This window comes from Schistocerca piceifrons, chromosome 1, assembly GCF_021461385.2.
Source record: "Schistocerca piceifrons isolate TAMUIC-IGC-003096 chromosome 1, iqSchPice1.1, whole genome shotgun sequence".
NCBI classification, from domain to species: domain Eukaryota; kingdom Metazoa; phylum Arthropoda; class Insecta; order Orthoptera; family Acrididae; genus Schistocerca; species Schistocerca piceifrons.
In genome coordinates this window covers 1,098,820,305-1,098,840,447 of record NC_060138.1, presented here as the reverse complement: position 1 = coordinate 1,098,840,447, position 20,143 = coordinate 1,098,820,305, and the positions used below count along the sequence as shown (strand labels likewise).

At 40.5% G+C, this 20,143-nt stretch overlaps 1 protein-coding gene across 1 annotated transcript in view; it reads left to right on the top strand.

Moving 5' to 3' along the window:
* The window catches only part of LOC124776007 (zinc finger SWIM domain-containing protein 8 homolog), a 511,151-nt gene that overhangs the window by 353,672 nt on the left and 137,336 nt on the right, over nucleotides 1–20,143 (top strand). Inside the window, exon 2 of the mRNA XM_047250851.1 lies at nucleotides 9,229–9,486. Coding sequence (XP_047106807.1) covers nucleotides 9,229–9,486 — 258 coding nt within the window. The remainder of the gene's footprint in view (nucleotides 1–9,228; nucleotides 9,487–20,143) is intronic.

Genomic DNA, 20,143 nt, shown 5'->3' with positions numbered 1-20,143 from the left:
ACATTAGGGTCGGAAAATGTATTTTTGTCAACATACGGAGGGTAGATTGAAGTCACTGCCAACTATAATTGTATGGTTCAAATGGCTCTCAGCACTATGGGACTTAACTTCTGAGGTCATCAGTCCACTAGAACTTAGAACTACTTAAACCTAACTAACCTAAGGACATCACACACATCCATGGCCGGGGCAGGATTCGAACCTGCGACCGTAGCGGTCGCGCGGTTCCAGACTGTAGCGCCTAGAACCGCTCGGTCACTGGCCGGCTATAATTGTATGAGTAGGGTACCTATTTGCGATGAGACTCGAGTTTTCTTTGAAATGTCAGTGCAGATCATTACAATTACAGCTTTTCCCTTCACAACCTAGGATGCTTTCTCTGTGACCCTGAAAATACCAGAGCTAAACAATGTAGAACAACAACGTACGTTACAAGCAGGGCATTCTATATTACTTCATTTCCTTATTTCTAGCACTTTAATATTGTACGTCGACTTTAGATGACATATCAATCATAGATGTTCTTATCTCTGTTTATGAACGTACTTTCAGTCATGTTTTGAACATTGTCCCGCTACACTTTATTAACTAATGTTTCGCCGCAAGGGATGTCGGATTTTAGAGAGTAAATTAATATGGAGTGTGTCGTTCTTCTTTTCAAACATTCACATACCCATTTCTTCTTTCCTTATTGTCTTTTGGGCATGCAGTTGTAGTAATTAAAGTAGGCACAAATGCAGTGAACAGAAAGAAATGATTAGCGTACATTCGCATTCTCTTTACATCATTCCTTTCTTGTTGCTCTCATGGTGATGCACTGTTTCTATCGCAATCAATACGCGTGAAAGGAAGCTATCGTACAGACAGAGGGATCTCTCTTTATACTTGGCAGAACTAATTACATACTGACATTATCGTCAGAATTACTTTCGTTTGCCAAAAGTTATAAATATTTCATTTTGGGAAAGTGTATTTCGCCAAGATTTCGAAGAAGGTTCCTTACGTACTGGTTGTATCGAGTAAGATGTGGAGACGGCGGTTTGAAAGCGGACAGTAGTACGAGGAAGGGCGTCCCTTATCTGAGGGATCGCTGCTCAAGCTACCTGGCGAAGGGGCAAGTGTGGCAAACGTCCGGCATTCGTAGCCTCACGGAGGCTTCAGCGTTATCCGCTAGAGCATTTATTAACATTAACTGCCCTATAATACTCTCTGGTCCACGGCGCCTTCGATTTCTTGGACGAACAGAGCAAGTTGGTTGCGCAAGATGTCTGCTTACGGAACCCTTGTTGATCTTTATAGAGATTTTCGTTTTCCAAATCCGTCACAATACGCCAGTACGAAACGTGCTCCATAATTATACATTCGATTAACGCCAGAGATATATTTCAATAATTATATAATCATCTATCTGACGATCATCTGGAAAATGGGAATGACCTGCATTTGTTTTTTCCTCTCCCTTGATACCCTTCGTTACTCTAGTGACCTACAATAAACTGCTACTAGAAAGAGAATAAGTTCTTTCTGGTAGTATCTGTAGAATTTTACAGGCATCTCATTTCGTCCAGATGCCTTTCCACCGTTGTGCGATTTGTACTGTGATTCATTATCACACCTTTGACCCATTGGATGTTCATCGCTGAGTACACGTTGTGTTTAATTATCACTGGACACGATGTTGTTCTATAAAACATTAAGGTAATTCCAGAATTACGGAAATTTTAAATAAATCGTTGCTAAGGTGGAAAGACTTGTCACATTACTAAGGTCTCATTGTAGAGTCCTTGCACCCTTTCGTGAGGTAAGAAAAAAATACATGTTGAGTTATGGGCCATTATTTTATTTGTATCGAAAGCAATCAGCACGCATTAATATAGATTGTCTTCTGTAGATGTTTCTTGCTCATTTCGTATTTGTTGTGTTTGTCCATTGCATAGCCCACTGATGATGCTTTTGTCAGGCATCGCACTTACATCTGTCTCGTACCTCAGCTATTCCATACGTGTGGGGTTTAGACTCTGCAAGCATCAGAACAAAAGTAGTGGCTATATGAAACATGAACTTTCAAAACTGTGAATGGACTCTTACCCCGTCAGTCCAAAATGTTTAAAGGCTGGGTTCATTAAAAAATAAGTGAATTCCTGCATTTAGTCAATTTGCGGTAGAATCGTATTGATAAAACACATTCTCGTCACCTGTGATGTTTATTTTTCAGAGAACTGTCCTCATTTAGCATTTCAGTCAAGAGGCTGCAGGCATCCTTGCATCATTTTCATTGTTTCTGTTTGGAACTCAAAGCGTCTGGGACAAACTTGGCACTTGTTCTTCCTTTTCTTCAAAGTATTCTGGAAGATCTGGTGGACACCTGATTTACACATGTCGTTCAATTACTCAATTACAATTTGTGACATAACAACGTTGACCGCAAATCCGGTACTTACCATTGCTGCTCACACTTCACTTGTCGAATGCAGATCCTTTGTTTTCACTTGTTACTGCCATCGTAATTACAGTGCACTGCGGACGCTTATGCGCCAGAAATAAAATCAGTGTCGGGAATTTTTGTGCGGACGGTGTATTGCTCCAGGTGAGGGTGTTACTCTAGATGGGAAATGGAGACAGGGTATTCTGCATGGGTTAATTGGTAGGCACACGTCATTCATAGGAAGGCCAACGGACCGTATAGGCCCTCACTGTTCACACGCAATGTACGGAGGAGCTACCGTTACGTGAAGTAAATGATGATCCTGAAACAAGTGTGCAAAGACCCGGACCTGCCGAAAGCATGAACCATGACCTTGTATCGTTAATTCTCCACGAGCTGTTACTTTCTCCACATAGCTTAGATCGTGCGCAAGTTCTCGCGCCAAAAGAGGACTATGCCAGATAAGAATTCTGCCAGTGGATTCTAACAAGGGAACCTTCCCATCGCACCCCCCTCAGATTTAGTTATAAGTTGGCACAGTGGATAAGCCTTGAAAAACTGAATCCAGATCAATCGAGAAAACAGGAAGTAGTTGTATGGAACTATGAAAAAATAAGCAAAATATACAAACTGAGTAGTCAATGCGCAACATAGGCAACATCAAGGACAATGTGAGCACAAGAGTGCCGTGGTCCCGTGGTTAGCGTGAGCGGCTGCGGAACGAGAGGTCATTGGTTAAAAGCCTCCATCGACTAAAACTTTAATTTTTTATTTTCAGAAAATTATTATCTGTCCGTCTGTCCGTCCTATGCGAGGTAACTGCGCCGTAGTATGGGGACGCCACACCTAAACAAACATCGAAACACACGTCAGTCGACTACCGCGCACGGAAGAGAGAGTATTCCTGCAAACGAGGCTCCCTGGCTGGCAGTTTACTGTTCACTACTTTGGACGAGAGTGCATTAAATACGTGAGTTGTATTTCGTGGGCAATATGAATCCAGCAAATATAGCTCGCGACTTCAATAACAATCGCACGGTTTTGCGATGCGGTCGCAAAACACAGGCACTAAACTTATTACAGTGAACAGAGACATCAGTGAACGAACGGACAAATCATAACTTTGCGAAAATAAAGAAAGTAAAATTTTCAGTCGATCGAAGACTTGAACCAAGGACCTCTAGTTTCACAGCGACTCACGCTAACCACAGGACCACGGCACTCCTAAGCTCAAGTTGTGTTTGTTATTGCCTATCGTGCACATGGACTACTCAGTTTGTATATTTTGCTTACTTTTTTCATAGTTCCATACAACTTCTTCTTGTTTTCTCGATTGATCTGAGTTCAGTTTTTCAAGGCCTATCCACTGTGCCAATTTATAACTAAATCTGAGGGGGGTGCGATGTGGAGGTTCTCTTGTAAGATGGTCCATTGAAAATCTGCAAGTGACATCTTGAATTTTAAAGGGTGTCCCATAAAGAACGCGACTTTTAAGTGCCTAATGTCGTAAAAATGTATTGATGAAGTTATTACTTATTGCAGTGCATGCTACCTGTGATTTTCAAGGGATTTCCGACAAAATAGAAGCAATGCTCTGAGGAGATTCTTCAGTTTGGACTTGAATGTGCGAGGTTTAAGGTTTACTGCTAAGACCTTTTTAATTCTAGGAGTAGCTTATTGAAAATGGATGCAGCAGACAGAGTGCTGCACGTTTTTCTGCACAAGAGTAAAGGAGATGCGATTCAATTGCAGGTCGAATTCTGTCTGATATTAACTGGGTAATAGCTAGTCATTCATGGGAATAAACTCATTTTGCTACACAACATACGGCATAAAAGAGAACAAATGTTGTGAGACCAAGGTCAGAATTTCCAGACTCCTGAACGGAGATCGATAGGTTTGCGATGTTATTGCTCGAACTGCGCGTTTCTGAACGGAAGTGAATGGGAAGGGTTAAACTATAATGCTATCAAAGTAAGCATGTTAAGCCTAATTTCCGGTTTTCGTGTTGAACCCTCACGTATTGCAGATATTGTTCTAGTGGTAAATATAGCAGCATTCAATTTTTGAACAAGAGCCTGAAGATAAACTGTGCATGACAGTTTACCATCTATCTGAACACGTAAACATTTCAGGCATACTGATCAGTCACTTACAGTTGAATTGTGTATTAGAAACTGAAAAAAAACTGAGTCTTACTATGTTTCGACATCAATTCATTTTTTACAAGCCATGAAGTTAAGTTCTCGTATTTGATGCTTTACCTCGATAAAGCGAAACGCGTCTGGTGAAAAACACACGCATTAGAATCACCTGTCATATTAGAAGGTTATGTAAGAAACAGTAGTGGTCCCAGTACTGTGCCCTGAGGAATCACGCCCCCCCCCCCCCCCCCCTCCCAACCGTGCCTGTCAAACGCCATCTCAAAGCCGTTCTCTTTGCTTTGATGAATGGCCTTCAGCTGTCTATTCTTAAAGTATGTGAGCTACTCTTCTTAGTCTATAATGGCGCACCCAACCTCTGCATTAAATTTTGTGATCCACACAATCAATTGCCTTTGTTATATCAAAGAAGACGCCCAACGTTCCCATCCTCTTATTTAATCCTTCCAGTTCTTCACGGAAAAAAGAAAATATAACTTTTTCAGTTATTAAGTTTCTTCTGAAACCGAACTGTACGTTTGACAACAAATTATGTAAATTGAAATGCTCAGTTACCCTTATAGGAGTATAACAGCCTTTTCAGGAACTTTTGCAAATTTCGATGAAATAGAAATACATCTAAAATTGTCTGTATTATATCTTTGTCTTTCCTTATAATTAGCTTCTGTTATTGAGTACTTTAATCGTTCTGGAAACTGACCGTTCCAAAGAAAAAAATACGAATATGGCTAAACACTGGACTAACATAAGCGCACAGTGCTTTAATTCCTGCTAGATACCCCATCAAATTGGTGAGAGTCCTTAAACTTCGGGGATTTTAATTGTTGACTTGGCTTCATTTCTTGTCAGTTGGATTTTAGGAGCCCAAGAGCGCAGATTTTCTTTCAGAATTCGTTGCATTATAGGATCGTGTTGTTTCTGGGGATATCCAGTTGTTGTAAACGTCGGCGAATAGAATCCATCGGAATTACATCAACATTATCATTCACGATGACGATGTTTTCCGCAGAACGACTAACAGGAGAACGCCCCGAAGGTTTAATGTCCACAGTCCACCAGTTTTCTCAAATTTAGTAATCACTCTCATCTCAGTCGAGTTCTTTTGCGCATTACGTTGACCAAACATTCCACGGAGATAAGGAACAGTTTCTGGACAACATTCACCACATTCGTAATAAGTTTTCACTAAAACTACACGCTATACCGTTGTGAAGCTCTCGACAAAGAAAACAAATGAAAACCGTGAAACGTTCAAAGCTGTCAACTTACTAGAACAGAAATGATGGACGTTTCAAAAGTTGTGTGCAATATACGACACCATTTGTTTACGGATGAAACAGGATTTACAGGGTAGGATAACAAATTACCACAGCAACCATGGGCAAGCACAAAACATCGGGCGATCGTGGAAGCAAGGCATCACCTGCCTCTTTTCCTTAAAGGAGAGCCCTTACTGTCTGTTTTTATAACTATTCCTGTGTTCGCTCTAAGTGTGTTTTATTTCCCTAACGTTTGTGGTTTTCCTCTCTGCGTCTGGAGCATTGATGCGTTTGTATACTGCCTATCTCACTGCCGAAGCAGGTCGGGCCACCTTGTGGTCCGTTGTCGGTGCTTCTGGTTTCCCAGACTGGAAATGAGCCGATTGTCAGACTGCCGCGATGTTTCGTGGAACCGTCGGGCAGTCTGTTTTATGCCATCCCTTATCATGTGGATCCCTGTTTCCTCGTGCAAGGCCCTGGTCTGGTAGGCACGCGGAAAGTGCACGGCGAGTCGCAGAGCTCTCCCTTGCACCCCGTAGAGCCGACGTGTCTGTGTGTCGGCTGCGTTCCCTCACACTGCAGACGCGTATTCTAGCACAGGTCAGATCAGTGCTAGATGTAACGTAATTCCGCAGTGTGGTGGAAGCGTTGATTCAGGATTTAGTAAGGGATATAGCGCCTTCAAAGGTGCATGGGCTTTCCCCCGGACTTCACGGATGTGCGGTTTCCAGGCGATGTGCCTATCGAGAGGTACTCCTAGATATTTAGCCGTGCGAGACCATGGGATGGGGCCTCCCACGATTGGCAGCGGCTGAAGGTCCATGGGCACTGTACGTCGCGTTATTATGATGGCCTGCCTTTTAGTGGCATTGAACTTACGGCGCCCTTTCGTAGCCCAGGTCTCCAGGACGTTGAATGCCTCCTTTAAGCAGTGGCGAACGCGCGCAGAGTGAGGTGTCGTCCGCATATAGTGCAAGGGATACCATGTCAAGTTCGCTTCAGTATCAATGTGTGGGAGAAAATGTGGGTGACAGACTAGTAGTGTCATACACTTTACCGGGCAAATTAACAGGTGCTGTTCATCACCAGTTTCTGCTCGAGAAATTATTCTCGTAGTTAGAGAATGCTACCCTTCCAAAAAGGCAACGGACGTAAGTTTATGCATGACGGGGCAACACGTCATATTTCACATCTGGGGACGTCATTACCGTACATAATACTATAAGGAGCGAGGGAATAGCAGAAGAGGTCCATTTGTGTAGTCTCTGTATTTGTATGCCCTTAGATTCCTAACTATGAGGACATTTAAAGTCATTTCTGTATTCCTCACCCACCGACAACGTATACACATTATAGGAACATGTGCGATTGCATGTTTCCAAATCCGACTGCGCCAACTGCCTTCGCAAGAGTTCGTAATTCTTTGGAGAGAGGGCTGAAGGATGCATAAGAACGAATGGTAGCCTCCTATAGTGTCAAGACATATGGTTGTCATAGGACACTCAGCTAGTGTTTCTTTCTGGATATTTGTTGAAGGACTTTCCTTGCTAGTACTATCTTCTGTAACAATAAAAACTTTCACCAAACCAATTTGGATGAAATAACTGACTGTATAACCGAAAAATCGAAGTAGTAATAAAAGTCTCGGAAAGTCTTACATACGATAGGTACCAGAACGTAAACAACGTTGTCGTGGAGCAACTGTCAAATTCATGCGGAAAATTTAAGCAGAGAGATTAACATGTTGAGAAAGCGAAAGGAACTAAAATTTGAGCTGCTGCTGTAGATATTTTCTTTCTGGGTTGTAAAAGTTTTTACCTTCCAAAAAAGCACGCATATCAAATTTCAGCAGACGGCATGGAGCTTATGGCTGAGCCCCTGCGACTCATGCAAACCGCAGTACGTCTCCGCCGAGATCGTGGCGCCGTACCGTACGACGCTGAACCAAAATCCGATGTAGCCTAACATTAGGGAATCGGTACAGAATATGTGGTACTTCGTCATTGTACGAAGATACGGTGCTAAACCTGGTATATTCCTATGAAAGAGAGACAATTTCGAAATCTGTTTCACTGCTGATACTTCGAACATTTCTGCTGAAGTTGTTTGGTTTACTTGGTAACCAACTAAAGTGCTGAGTACTGTTTATTTTTGAATTAATTAACTAACGCAGTAGAAAACGCTGAAACACAGGACTTGATCGTATAGGAGTCAGTTGAAAAAGCTTTACATTCTTTGTAAGAACCTGTATGTGGAAAACGTAATGGATGCTCTTGGTACTGCAGTCTCAATTTTTTTAAACAACATTTTGAAGCAGAATCTGGCACTGGACAGATGCAGCTGCAGAATTTTAGTGACCATCATTACATTCGTAAATGGAGAGAGAATATGAACTAGAATTCCTTAGAGTTCACGAAGAAAGAGAAAGATCCATTGTAGAACAAAGAAGCTATGCCTCCCAATCATGCTTAACTGTATTTTGAAACGGGATTTGATTAAAATAAGTTGCATGGCAGAGCATAATAGAAGAGCTGAAAAAACTGACGTTACAGAAGTTTACGCAAACTATCCCACGAGAGTTTCAAAGACCAGTCCTACATGATGTATCTAGATATATACTACGACCTCCTTTGTATCAATACCATAGGGATTACTTGAAGAATATAAGAATAATTACAGCTTGCACATAGGTGTTCAATCAATCATCCCTCCCATACTATACGTATGAATGGAACGGAAAAAGGCCCTGATCACTACTACATTGGCAGGCATCCTCTGTCATAAACTTCACAGGGGTTTGCAGAGAATAGATGTCGACATTAGAATTGAAAACATTTGTTTATCATTGCCATGGCATGTGCACAACTGTTGTTTTTTTTTTTTTTTTTTTTTTTTTTTAATATGGCCGTCTGGCAACTCAACTGTATCACAATTTACACTAGTGTATAACCAGTGAAATACTTGCTGGTGGTGGTCTTTCTTGTCAGTCACAAATAACTACTAAAGGTCAATTTCTCCCTTCCTCGCCATCCCAACCCAAAACATAATGTTATATATACATAATTTCAGGCACTTAACTCCTCTAAGAATTCATCTTAAACTTTTTTGGTTAAGCTGTCTGTTATTTTCCTTGTTGAGTACCATCTATACAGCAGATAGGTATATTATTTCCTTATGCAATGACATAATTGCTTTTCAACATTGTATTGAAAGATACTAATAAAAAGAACATCTTCTAAGTGTAATAACATTTGAGAAAGTGTGACAAAAATAGATCATATCAAACTTTGTACGGAAAATCATGTGCTCACCGATGCTCTCAGCCAATGACTTTGCGGATATATAAAGAACACTTTTGATGATATGTGATTGTCGTTTTCAGATGCTACTGGATTCCAAGTGCCGCCATTAGCTGAACTGTCGGCGAGATGTGTCGCAGCACACATACCTTTCGAGCTGGTGGAGCACGTTTTCCCGCCAGTACCCGAACAGCTGCAACTCCGCATTGCCTTCTGGAGCTTCCCCGACAATGAGGAGGACATCCGGCTGTATTCTTGCTTAGCAAATGGCAGCGCCGACGAGTTCCAACGTGGCGAGAACCTGTTCAAGAATCGTGCAGTTAAGGAACCCCTACAGATAGGTTGGTCAGCATCAGTTAGCAAAAGTTGTTAAGTGAAATTTGTGTTTCTTGCGTGGCTACTGATTTATGAAAAAATGCCAGAGCTTCGCAATGATTTATATATTGCTTAGAAATTTTATGTTCCCATTTTCTAAATACCACATAAGTTGTATGAAGTAAGGTACGAGGGTCATTCAATAATTAAAGAGACAAATTGGTCTCGGCAAAAAACTGTTAGTAGGGCAAGTTTGGTAATTTTATGGCTTCCTTATTTGGCCTTCTAACCCAATTGTTATATTGTTCCTGATAGGACCTAATGTTTTCCGCTATGTTATTCTTTCTTTCTATTCCAAATCTTCTAATGTCATCAGCCAAACCTCTAAGGAATTTGCAGTAGCTGGGCAAACACTGGAATAAGTTGGCATCACTGTCATGAGCCCTGACCAGCTGATGTATCAACTTTGCTTTGTTTATAACCTCAAAAATACATTTCAAGATGGCGAGTCCACTTGAAACGTCCACATTAGTTGAACAACATTCTGTTATTCGTTTTTTACTCGCTGAAGGCGAGAAACTAGCGAATATATACTGTAGAATGTCTGAAGTTTATGGTGAAGTTCGTATGAACAGTGCAAATTTTTACAAGTGGGTAGAGCAGTTCAAAAATGGTCGCGACTCGGTGACTGACGAACACCGTTCTAACCGACCAGTTGCATTTTCAACTCCCTCACTTGAAAGTCGAATTAATGACATCATTCGTGCCGACCACCGTGTGACTGTGGAAATGACAGTTGATAAGGTTCAAGTTAGTACTGGTACAGTTCATGACATTATCTGTAAGAAGTATTGCAAAACATTTGCAAGATGGGTTCCAAAGGAGTTGACGCGGCTACACAATGAAACAAGGCTGAGAGCGTGCACAGAGCTAAAGGGACGTTATGAAAGAGAAGGTGAGCACTTCCTCAACAAAATTTAACTTGTGATGAACACTTGGGTTCACTAATAAGAGCCAGAATCAAAAAGACAAAGCATGGAGTGGAAGCACACCAACTCACCTGTCAAGAAAAAATTCAAAACCCAAGATCAGCAGGAAAAGTCATGTTGACGGTGTTTAGGAAAGCTGAAGGTCCAGTTTTCTGTGAATATCTCGTAGAGCAGCGTACAGTGAACAGCCAGTAGTACTCAGATATGCTTTTAAACCAAGTGAAGCCAGCCATGAGAGAGAGAGAGAGAGAGAGAGAGAGAGAGATATGATGATGTTCTCAGAGGAGAGGTGTGATTCTCCAACAAGACAATGCACGTCCTCATATTGCTCAGCTAACCTGTTAATCCATCGACATAATGGCCTGGGAAGTACTGCCTCATCCCCCTTAGAGTCCTGATTTAGCATCTATAATCCGTTCATCATAAGAATAAACCTATGTAAACATTGCACTATGTATTCTTCCGCTTTTGCTGGAACCTCATTGGATTTCCGTTTCGCGTGGGACTGCAGCCAAGCTGTCACGAGTACTGTCAAGTAGACTTGGCCACTGTTTCTATGTTTCGATACAGTGTATCGATACGTGGAACTGTTTCAGTGTTCCGGAACGGCTGTGGTTCACTGTTTCGAAACAGTGGTGTTTCATTCCGCCCCTGTCTCGGGTAACCGGACCCGATTCGATCTCGAGCCAGACACAGAAACACTATCGTTGTCTCAAAATAAGGCTGTCTCAGTCCACCAGTGCTTGGAACGGACTAGTTGTATCGAAACAGTGATGTTTCATTCCGCTCTGTGTCGGACGAGATTCGGGCTCGGCACAGGTACTGAAACACAACATACCACTTCATGAAACACTTTCAGGAGTGTCGAAATCTTTTTGACAACCAATAGCATGAAGCTTAAGATATCCGAAAATAAAGCTTCGTTTCTAGCTGACTGCCCTATTCCGAAATGACGTAACATCTGCTTTATAAACACTAACCAAACAATAAAACAACGCCTACTATTCACATTCAAAGTAATAAATATGTGAAAATCATTCCGTTAAATTACACTTTTTTTTATAACATACGCTTCTCTGCTCATGTACATTAATCATATTAAGAAACGCAAGTAAGCCTACAACATTTTGAATAAAAAAAGGCGTAGAGTGACAGTTATTAGACATATACATAAATTTTATGTAGGAATAATTGCAAGCAAGCTGTTTGACATACCACTGATAGTGTAATGGTGAACGGGAAGGGCTGGGAAGCATGGTGAATTTATAGTAACGGTTCGAAACACCTTGAAAGACAGAATTTTTTTCTGTTATATTTTGTTATTTGTTCGAATTATTTGGCGTTATTTGTGAGTCTATAGCCACTGTGCCTATTATCTACAGTGATTCCCTTTGTGTGCATGGAAATTAGCAGGATGGGTATATTACCCATACTAACGGAATGTGGGAATCCCAGTAGCATATCCATTGTTTTCTGCAGTTTGCTCCCATCTCCAGTTCCGTTCGTGGTGGTTCTTCTGTCTTCAGCTATGGCTGTCCTCAGCCAATTGAAAAGTATGAAAGTTACACGACACGAAAGCAGCGCATTTGCTGCAGGAATACGAAACTGCCAAGGCGCCTAAGTGATAGTTTCATACTTTCTGCGATATGATTAGCGCCCTCGCACCTCATTTGTGTTTATGTGGACATACTTATACACTAGACATTCTAGATGAAAAATGTGTAGGTTTATTAGATTACAAAACACAAACTGTTTCACTGTTTCGAAACATTACATTGTACTGTTTAATTTGTTTCCAAACAGTTACGTGTTTCAGTTTGCCCATCTCTACTGTCAAGTAAGACAATAAGGGTACGTTTTCTGCTGTGCTTTACGCGCACATCGACTTCGCGATAATTCGGGACAACAGCTTTATCGGCGCATTTAACTTGGACAGCACTGGCCGGTCAGCTGGTACAGCTAGCCTGCAGTGACGTGGCCAGCTGCAGCTCACTCGTAAAAAGAGACCAGCAGAGGAACAATAGAGCTTCGAATGTAATTTAACAACACACTGCAAATCTCCCACAATACGCTCCGTAGACGACTAGACGAAAACCGCAACACATCACCGTGTTTAGCTAACGTACTATTGTTATTAAAAACAAGAATGATAAAAATTCCGGACTTAACCACAAGGTAATTATTCTGCATAAGCTGTGTGTTACGTAAGACAGTACCGAAGGATTTCACCGTATAGTTAAATATTGAAGCCACCAAAGGTATTACTTAGTCAGCCGTCTCGTAATTCTTAGCTCCTCCCTTATCCGAATCCGAGAAATACATTTCAGTTTTGGAAGTATCACCCGCTACGTTGATAACGAGCCTATCAAAAACAGAATCCACGAAGCTAACCAGGCGCAACATTTTCTCTTCTTGTTTTTATGACGAGCCAGTCTATATCCCGCCAGCGTTCGGCAATGACGTGTGAAAAAGCTGCGTGCGTTAATTCCAGTACGTCTGGCAGTTCAACAGTCTTGTTACTTCTCTGGCCAAATCCCGCAACTTGGCTCCAGATCAGTCCTGTTGGGTTCGTATTGTAACGTTATAGTAGCAAATGTAAAAAAAATGCAGCATTTGTATAATGTGATGTGCTCGATGCTGTGAAAATGATTGTTTTTCATGTTACTATGATACTTATCTACCTCTGTGGTACAAAACGATGGACATAGTTCAAATAAAGAGGATTTGGTTTTTCATTTTTGCCTTAAAAATTAAATTATTTTTTCTTAATTTAAACAACTTTTATGAACAGTCTTTCATAAAACATCGATAATTAAGAATTTTCATTTGAACTGGAAACACGAATGTCGCGTCCAAATGTAATTAGAAACAAGAAGACGTGTGTTATTCATAAAAATGATGATCAGTTTTATAATTACGAGATTTAGGTATTTCAAATTGAACGAGAGAAAGTAATGATGCTGGGGAGATTGGAACCAACGCACGAACAACCACAATTGGTTCAAATGCCATTACGCTACCGACTGCGGTACATGTTCATTTTATAATTATCAACTGCAGTATATACAACGCTGGAAAAACTTCAAAGCCGATTATCTCCGGAAATTTATGTAAAACGTTAAGAACAGCCTATTTCTCGGCACTTTTTAACCGTGTTCCAGTCGCGTGTTTCGCTACGGAACAGAAAGCAGCCACAACCATTTTCATACTGCGCGTTAACAACTCGACAATGAGAGCACAACGCAACAGAGGCTGTGACTCTACACGATTTTTGAATTAAAAACTACTTAGCGAAAGTGTGATCAAGGAAAACTTTGATGGCTGTCAATACATTTGAATATTTTTAAGTTTCACTTAAAATAACTTAGTAATAGATATCTAATACGTAAGTAGGACCTACTTCAAAGATCTTAACAACACCAGTGTAGATGCGCTACGCCTTCTGACCAGTCATCGCATTTGCATTTCTTTACATCAAGTTTATTCTTATGATGAATGGGTTGTAGTGATTTCCATTTGTTTGGTGCACTGAAGAAGGCCTTACGTAGTTCCAGGAACACGAGGATGTGTAAAGTTCGTGCGAAATTGGTTCAAACATAAAGATAAAGAGTTCTTTGCAGCCGGAATTAAAAAGTGCATAAATCTTCAAGGGGATTATGTTGAAAAATAGAAAAAGTTTGTTTTGTAAAAATAAATGCTATTTTCTCCAGACAAATTTGTCTAATTATTGAATGACCCTCATATTTTCCGAAGTGTCTTAACAAGGAACCACCCGAGTGTGAGGTCGCAAGTTCAATCTTTAGTAAGGCTCATCCGAAAGTGTTGTGTTAATGATTGTGACAGATAAAAATATTAGCTGCTAGTGACTCATCATGTGCATCAGGAGGGCAGCAGAAAATGAGTGTCCTGGGAGGTGCAGAGATCAACCTTCTATGGGATGTAAGTATTACGCTTCACAAAATGAACATCGTTGACATTCAAGAAATGTTCAAAACAAATTATTAACTGTCACCATGAACACTGAATGAAGAACGGCATGCCAGAGTCATCACAAATGTTTGCACCCTCAAGATCAAAGGCAAACTCTTTGGGAGCTACAAACCTTGTAGGACGTTCAGCTAGGTATCCACTCTCAAAGAATATGTATAGAATTGTATAGGTGTAACTGGGTGATAAGAACGGATGGAATGTGATGGCATGCAACCAAATGCGGAACAGTCTGTCGTGGAGCTTATCATGAAACTGGCTATCCTTTAAGGCATAGCAGCAGATAGTATGATAATATGTTTTATAGGCACAGAAAAAACAAACATCCAGAGGCATGATTTGTCCAGTAGTTCCAGGTGGTATGAAAATGTCACATCCTCTTCAGGAGGGATAGTTCGCTCTAAAGAATTATATTTTTAAATGCAGACCAGGAATCAATCAAAAGCAAGTTACTTTGACCAGCTGTTGGCCAAAAGCAGTGCTCATACCATAATTGTAGTTAGTTCTCGTACTCCCATTTTCCCCACTCTTGCTTGCTATGATGTATATATTCTCCATTATTCTTGCAAGACAGTGCGGACGAGAAAGAACTGTTGGGGCAGAGCACCTCAACTTCTCACAGCACAATAACTAACTTTCCATCCAATTTACCATACAGATTAATAGTCAGCATAATAGCATATGAATGCGTTAAGGCATTCACGTTAGTTGAGCTCGATTCAACTCTCTTGGTACCTCTATTTCACATTCCTTTCATATGCATTTCCTCTTGAAGTCCCAATTGTTCGGAGTTAAAAATGAGTTCTTTGTTGAACTATGGGATAAGTTTAGTTAGCTCATTTACATATTTTCAGACAGATTCTGCAGTTTGCCGTGCATAGTCCTTTGAAATTTTGTTATCTTAATGCAGCCAGCCAATGCTTCCCTTGAAATCACTGTAAGCTATGTCATATGCAATTTGATGTGAATAATGTAGTAGGTCCCTATCATGCACATCCTATAATCTGTATCAGGCATACTTGAAATGCGAAAAAATCCAGTCTTTGCAACAAGTGTACCGTGTACTCCGTTGAAGATCCATAGTTTTTCTTATGCAATGGGCTACATTGTCATATTGCTGTGGATTGAAATCTATTACTATTTCCCCCCCCCCCCCCCCCCCCCTACACTGCTGATGATCATCTTGTTGTTGTTGTGGTCTTCAGCCCTGAGACTGGTTTGATGCAGCTCTCCATGCTACTCTATCCTGTGCAAGCTGCTTTATCTCCCAGTATGTACTGCAACCTACATCCTTCTGAATCTGCTTAGTGTATTCATCTCTTGGTCTCCCTCTACGATTTTTACCCTCAATGCTTCCCTCCAATACTAAATTGGTGATCCCTTGATGCGTCAGAACATGTCCTACCAACCGATCCCTTCTTCTAGTCAAGTTGTGCCACAAACTTATCTTATCCCCAATCCTATTCAATACCTCCTCATTAGTTATGTGATCTACCCATCTAATCTTCAGCATTCTTCTGTAGCACCACATTTCGAAAGCTTCTATTCTCTTCTTGTCCAAACTATTTATCGTCCATGTTTCCCTTCCATACATGGCTACACTCCATACAAATACTTTCAGAAAGGGCTTCCTGACACTTAAATCTAGACTTCCTGACACTTAACTCTAGACTTGATGTTAACAAATTTCTCTTCTTCAGAAACGCCTTCCTTGCCATTGCCATTCTACATTTTATATCCTCTCTACTTCGACCATCATCACTTATTTTGCTACCCAAATAGTAAAACTCCTTTACTACTTTAAGTGTCTGATTTCCTAATCTAATTCCCTCAGCATCACCCAACTTAATTCAACTACATTCCATTATCCTTGTTTTGCTTTTGTTGATTTTCATCTTATATCCTTCTTTCAAGACACTGTCCATTCCGTTCAACTGCTCTTCCATGTCCTTTGCTGTCTCAGTCAGAATTACAATGTCATCAGCGAACCTCAAAGTTTTTATTTCTTCTCCATGGGTTTTAATGCCTACTCAAAATTTTTCTTTTGTTTCCTTTACTGCTTGCTCAATATACAGATTGAATAACATCGGGGAGAGGCTAAATCCTGTCTCACTCCCTTCCCAACCGCTGTTTCCCTTTCATGCCATTGGACTTTTGTAACTGCCATCTGGTTTCTGCACAAATTGTAAATAGCCTTTCTCTCCCTGTATTTTACCCCTGCCACTTTTAGAATTTGAAACTTCACTAACTGTAGTAGGTATAATGCAATGTTTGCTTTGATCATCGTCGCCATTGCTGTGCGTATTGTCACCGTTGCTCTGTTTTGTACCAACACCAACATTGTATCAAACTTCAGTGGCCTTTTGCGATCTTGCACTCAAGGGTTTCCTTTGTAAGAATGACAATATCATACTGTTATTATTTGATTGTCTGTGTTTGTGGGAAAAATTAACTTCACTAAAACCGGAAATTTCAATTAAAGATGAAAATGTGAGCGCCACTCTGTATGACAAATTATCCTTACAAAGTTTGGATATGTCACAAGTAAGTTGAGACGGGAGATATTATGGCAATATAAAATGTTGCAACATTTACCTTACTATTTGAAAATACATAGGGGAGATGCTGATTACCTCCCCTTTAATTTACCTAAATACATTTTGGTTTATGCATTCAATTTCATGGCTTATATCTTCAGAAATACAAAATACAAAAATATGTAAGTAGGTCTTGACCAGCTTCAGAACTCACTCACACACACACACACACACACACACACACACACACACACACACACACAGAGTTAATCACCTAAATCTTGCACCACAAATATTGTGGAAATGGAAGGTGATGTGTGGTTTTCACAGTATGGATTGGCTGTCAAGGCTCGTATTCTTAACAAATCAACGAATTGTTGTAATACTTAGAAAGTGTATTTTTTTGTGGAAACATACACTCTTTAAATGGAACAATGCATATTGACATTAACAAACTAAAGTTAGGTAAATTAGAATGTAAGTGGTGTTTGTTGCAGGTTTCTAGTGTATAGGTTTATGAGCTATTGTATTTTGAGAAAGTTTGCACACCAACACGTGCACAATACCTCTGGTAGCACGCACTAAAGAACAACAGAAGTGCTTACGGTAGTTGTGTGAATTCTGGCAAGTAATGAGACAATTAACTGCAATTGGTTGTGTTCAAAATGACCACCAGCAGCAGCAATACATACTTCCAGTCTGGTATGTAGTGACTGCTGCACTCCTGTTGACATTTCAGTGGAGATGTCGGAGCAGGCTACAATAATACGTCACTGCATATCATTGGGTGTAGTTGATATGTCCTTGTATACAATGTCTGTAAGTGTTCTCCAAAGAAAAAGGTTTACTGGAGTCAAGTCTGGGGGACAGCTTGGCCAAGGTAGAGGTTCTCTGCATCCAATACAACGATTCGGAAACAATTTGTGAGGACATGCTATAGTACTTCGTGCACTATGGGCTGGACAGTCCTCATGTAACCCCTCCCCCCAGGTTCTTCTTAGTCTGCAGAGAAACGTCTTCTATCATCTGTGGAAGTTGGTCTATTAGGAGGATGGGATACGTATGCATGATCAGTGTTCCATGTATGAAAGATGGGTCTGCGAGCTGAAGCCAATGGGGATTGTAAAGACCAGTAGTGCATGTTTTAGCGGCTTACATGGCCGTGATTGGTAAATGTGGCTTCATCAGTAAACAAGATACATGGTACATCTGGAGTATACTGTCTTAATACCCATGTGCAGAAGTTAACGTGATTCTCATAATTGTTTCCACGCAGCTCCTTATGGAGAGAGATTGATAGGGATGTAAACTATGTCGATGGAAAATGCTTCGTAGGATACTTGCCTTCCTCGCGTGATTTTGCGGGAGCTAACATTAGATCAGCTGCACTGTCATCACTTGTTACAGTGTGTCGGTGTTGAACTACCACTGTCTCATAACAGGTTGAAGAGGTTGATAAATAATTGCCGAGACAGTTGATGTCTATTGGGATATCTTGCAGCAAACACCATATAAGGAAAAATTGCATTCTTCCTACACTGTCACACACCATCAGTGTGTTGGCTTTTTCTGCGTTGGTAAACCTCTTCGTCCATTCTTGACCTACTGCTTGGACTGTTACACTGACTAGCAAGCTGCAATGCGCACAAGGAGCACACAAGCACACTGCAAGCAAATTTAGCAACATCATACCTAGCAACTACACAAGTTAAATGGCACAAACAAGTGTTGGTGTGGGATCTTTTAAAAATAAGATATCTCATAAACGACTGATATTAGAATCCTGCGACAAACACCACTGATGTGATTTAGCCTGCTTTTAGTTTCATAATGTCAGTAGGCATTGCTCCATTTAAAAAGTGTATCCTTGCAGAAAAAATACACTTTCAAGTATTATTGCAAGCTTTCAGAGCAAACACAGTTCCTGTTACAGAATTATTTAAGGTCGGTCACACGTGTCATCCTTCTGGGGCATCGTCAGATTGTCTACTAAAACAAGAAACCAATCAAGTAGATACAGATAAAGGAAAAGGGAATGGTCCTATCTTGCATGGTTACACTGACAATGTGAACTAAAAGTAAGAAAAAAACTTACATAAAAGTAGCTTGATATGTGACTCATCAGTTGTAAAATGACTCATGACATAAAGTAGACACCAAGGTAACTAGATATATAATCCATCCATCATGAAACATCTAGACCATGCAGTGAACCTAGTAAAAGGAGAGAAACAGCCATAATAATACTGGGAAAGTAGAAATATGTGATGGGAAAATTTTCAACAGTTGTCACATGTTACGTTTGGGAAAATTTTCCGTGGTTATCGTATGTTATGTTTAGCACACCAGCCGGTTCCACCAAGGCAGTAAAAGTTAGGGTTACACTTAACAAAATCGCGGTACAAGCCGCACATGGCACACTGTCTGAATTGGCGTGCACACAAACATGACTATGACAAATTGAGATACAGCTCCATGTATAGTGTGGCAAGACAATGGATTATATAACTGGTTACCTTGGTGTCTGTTTTACATTATATGTGGTTTTTTGATTTTGGGTTATTCAATCCAACTACTTTTACAGAAGTTTTTTTAATGCTTTTAGTTCACATTGTATGTGTGTTTGTGCAAGATATTACCATGCCCTTTTCCTCCATTTGTATCTAATTGATTAGTTTTTTTTTCTCTGAAATGCTTTTAAACTGTTTGCTGTAACAACCCATGATGGCATGGGAAAATTTTTATTTCAATCTGCTTATTGCCTAACAATCCAAGTCCCTGACTACAATCCATTTGGTGAAAACCACACGTCAGTAACACTTCCCATTTTTGAAATATTTGTAGTGCAAATTTACACACACACACACACACACACACACACACACACACACACACACACACACACACACACACAGCCGCGCGCCTTAGCATCTCTGCTGTATGGTGAGTAGCAATATATCCTTTTCATAATACTGTTGTTATGCCATTCTGGATTTTCCATTCTGAAACTGAATGTGTGATATTTACAATGGTTAGAATTTAAATCATTATGGTTTGCCATTATTGTATTAAGTATATGTCCTACATAGTTTTTATACACTGAAGAGCAAAAGAAACTGGTACATGTGCCAAATATCGTGTAGGGCCCCAGCGAGCACACAGAAGTGCTA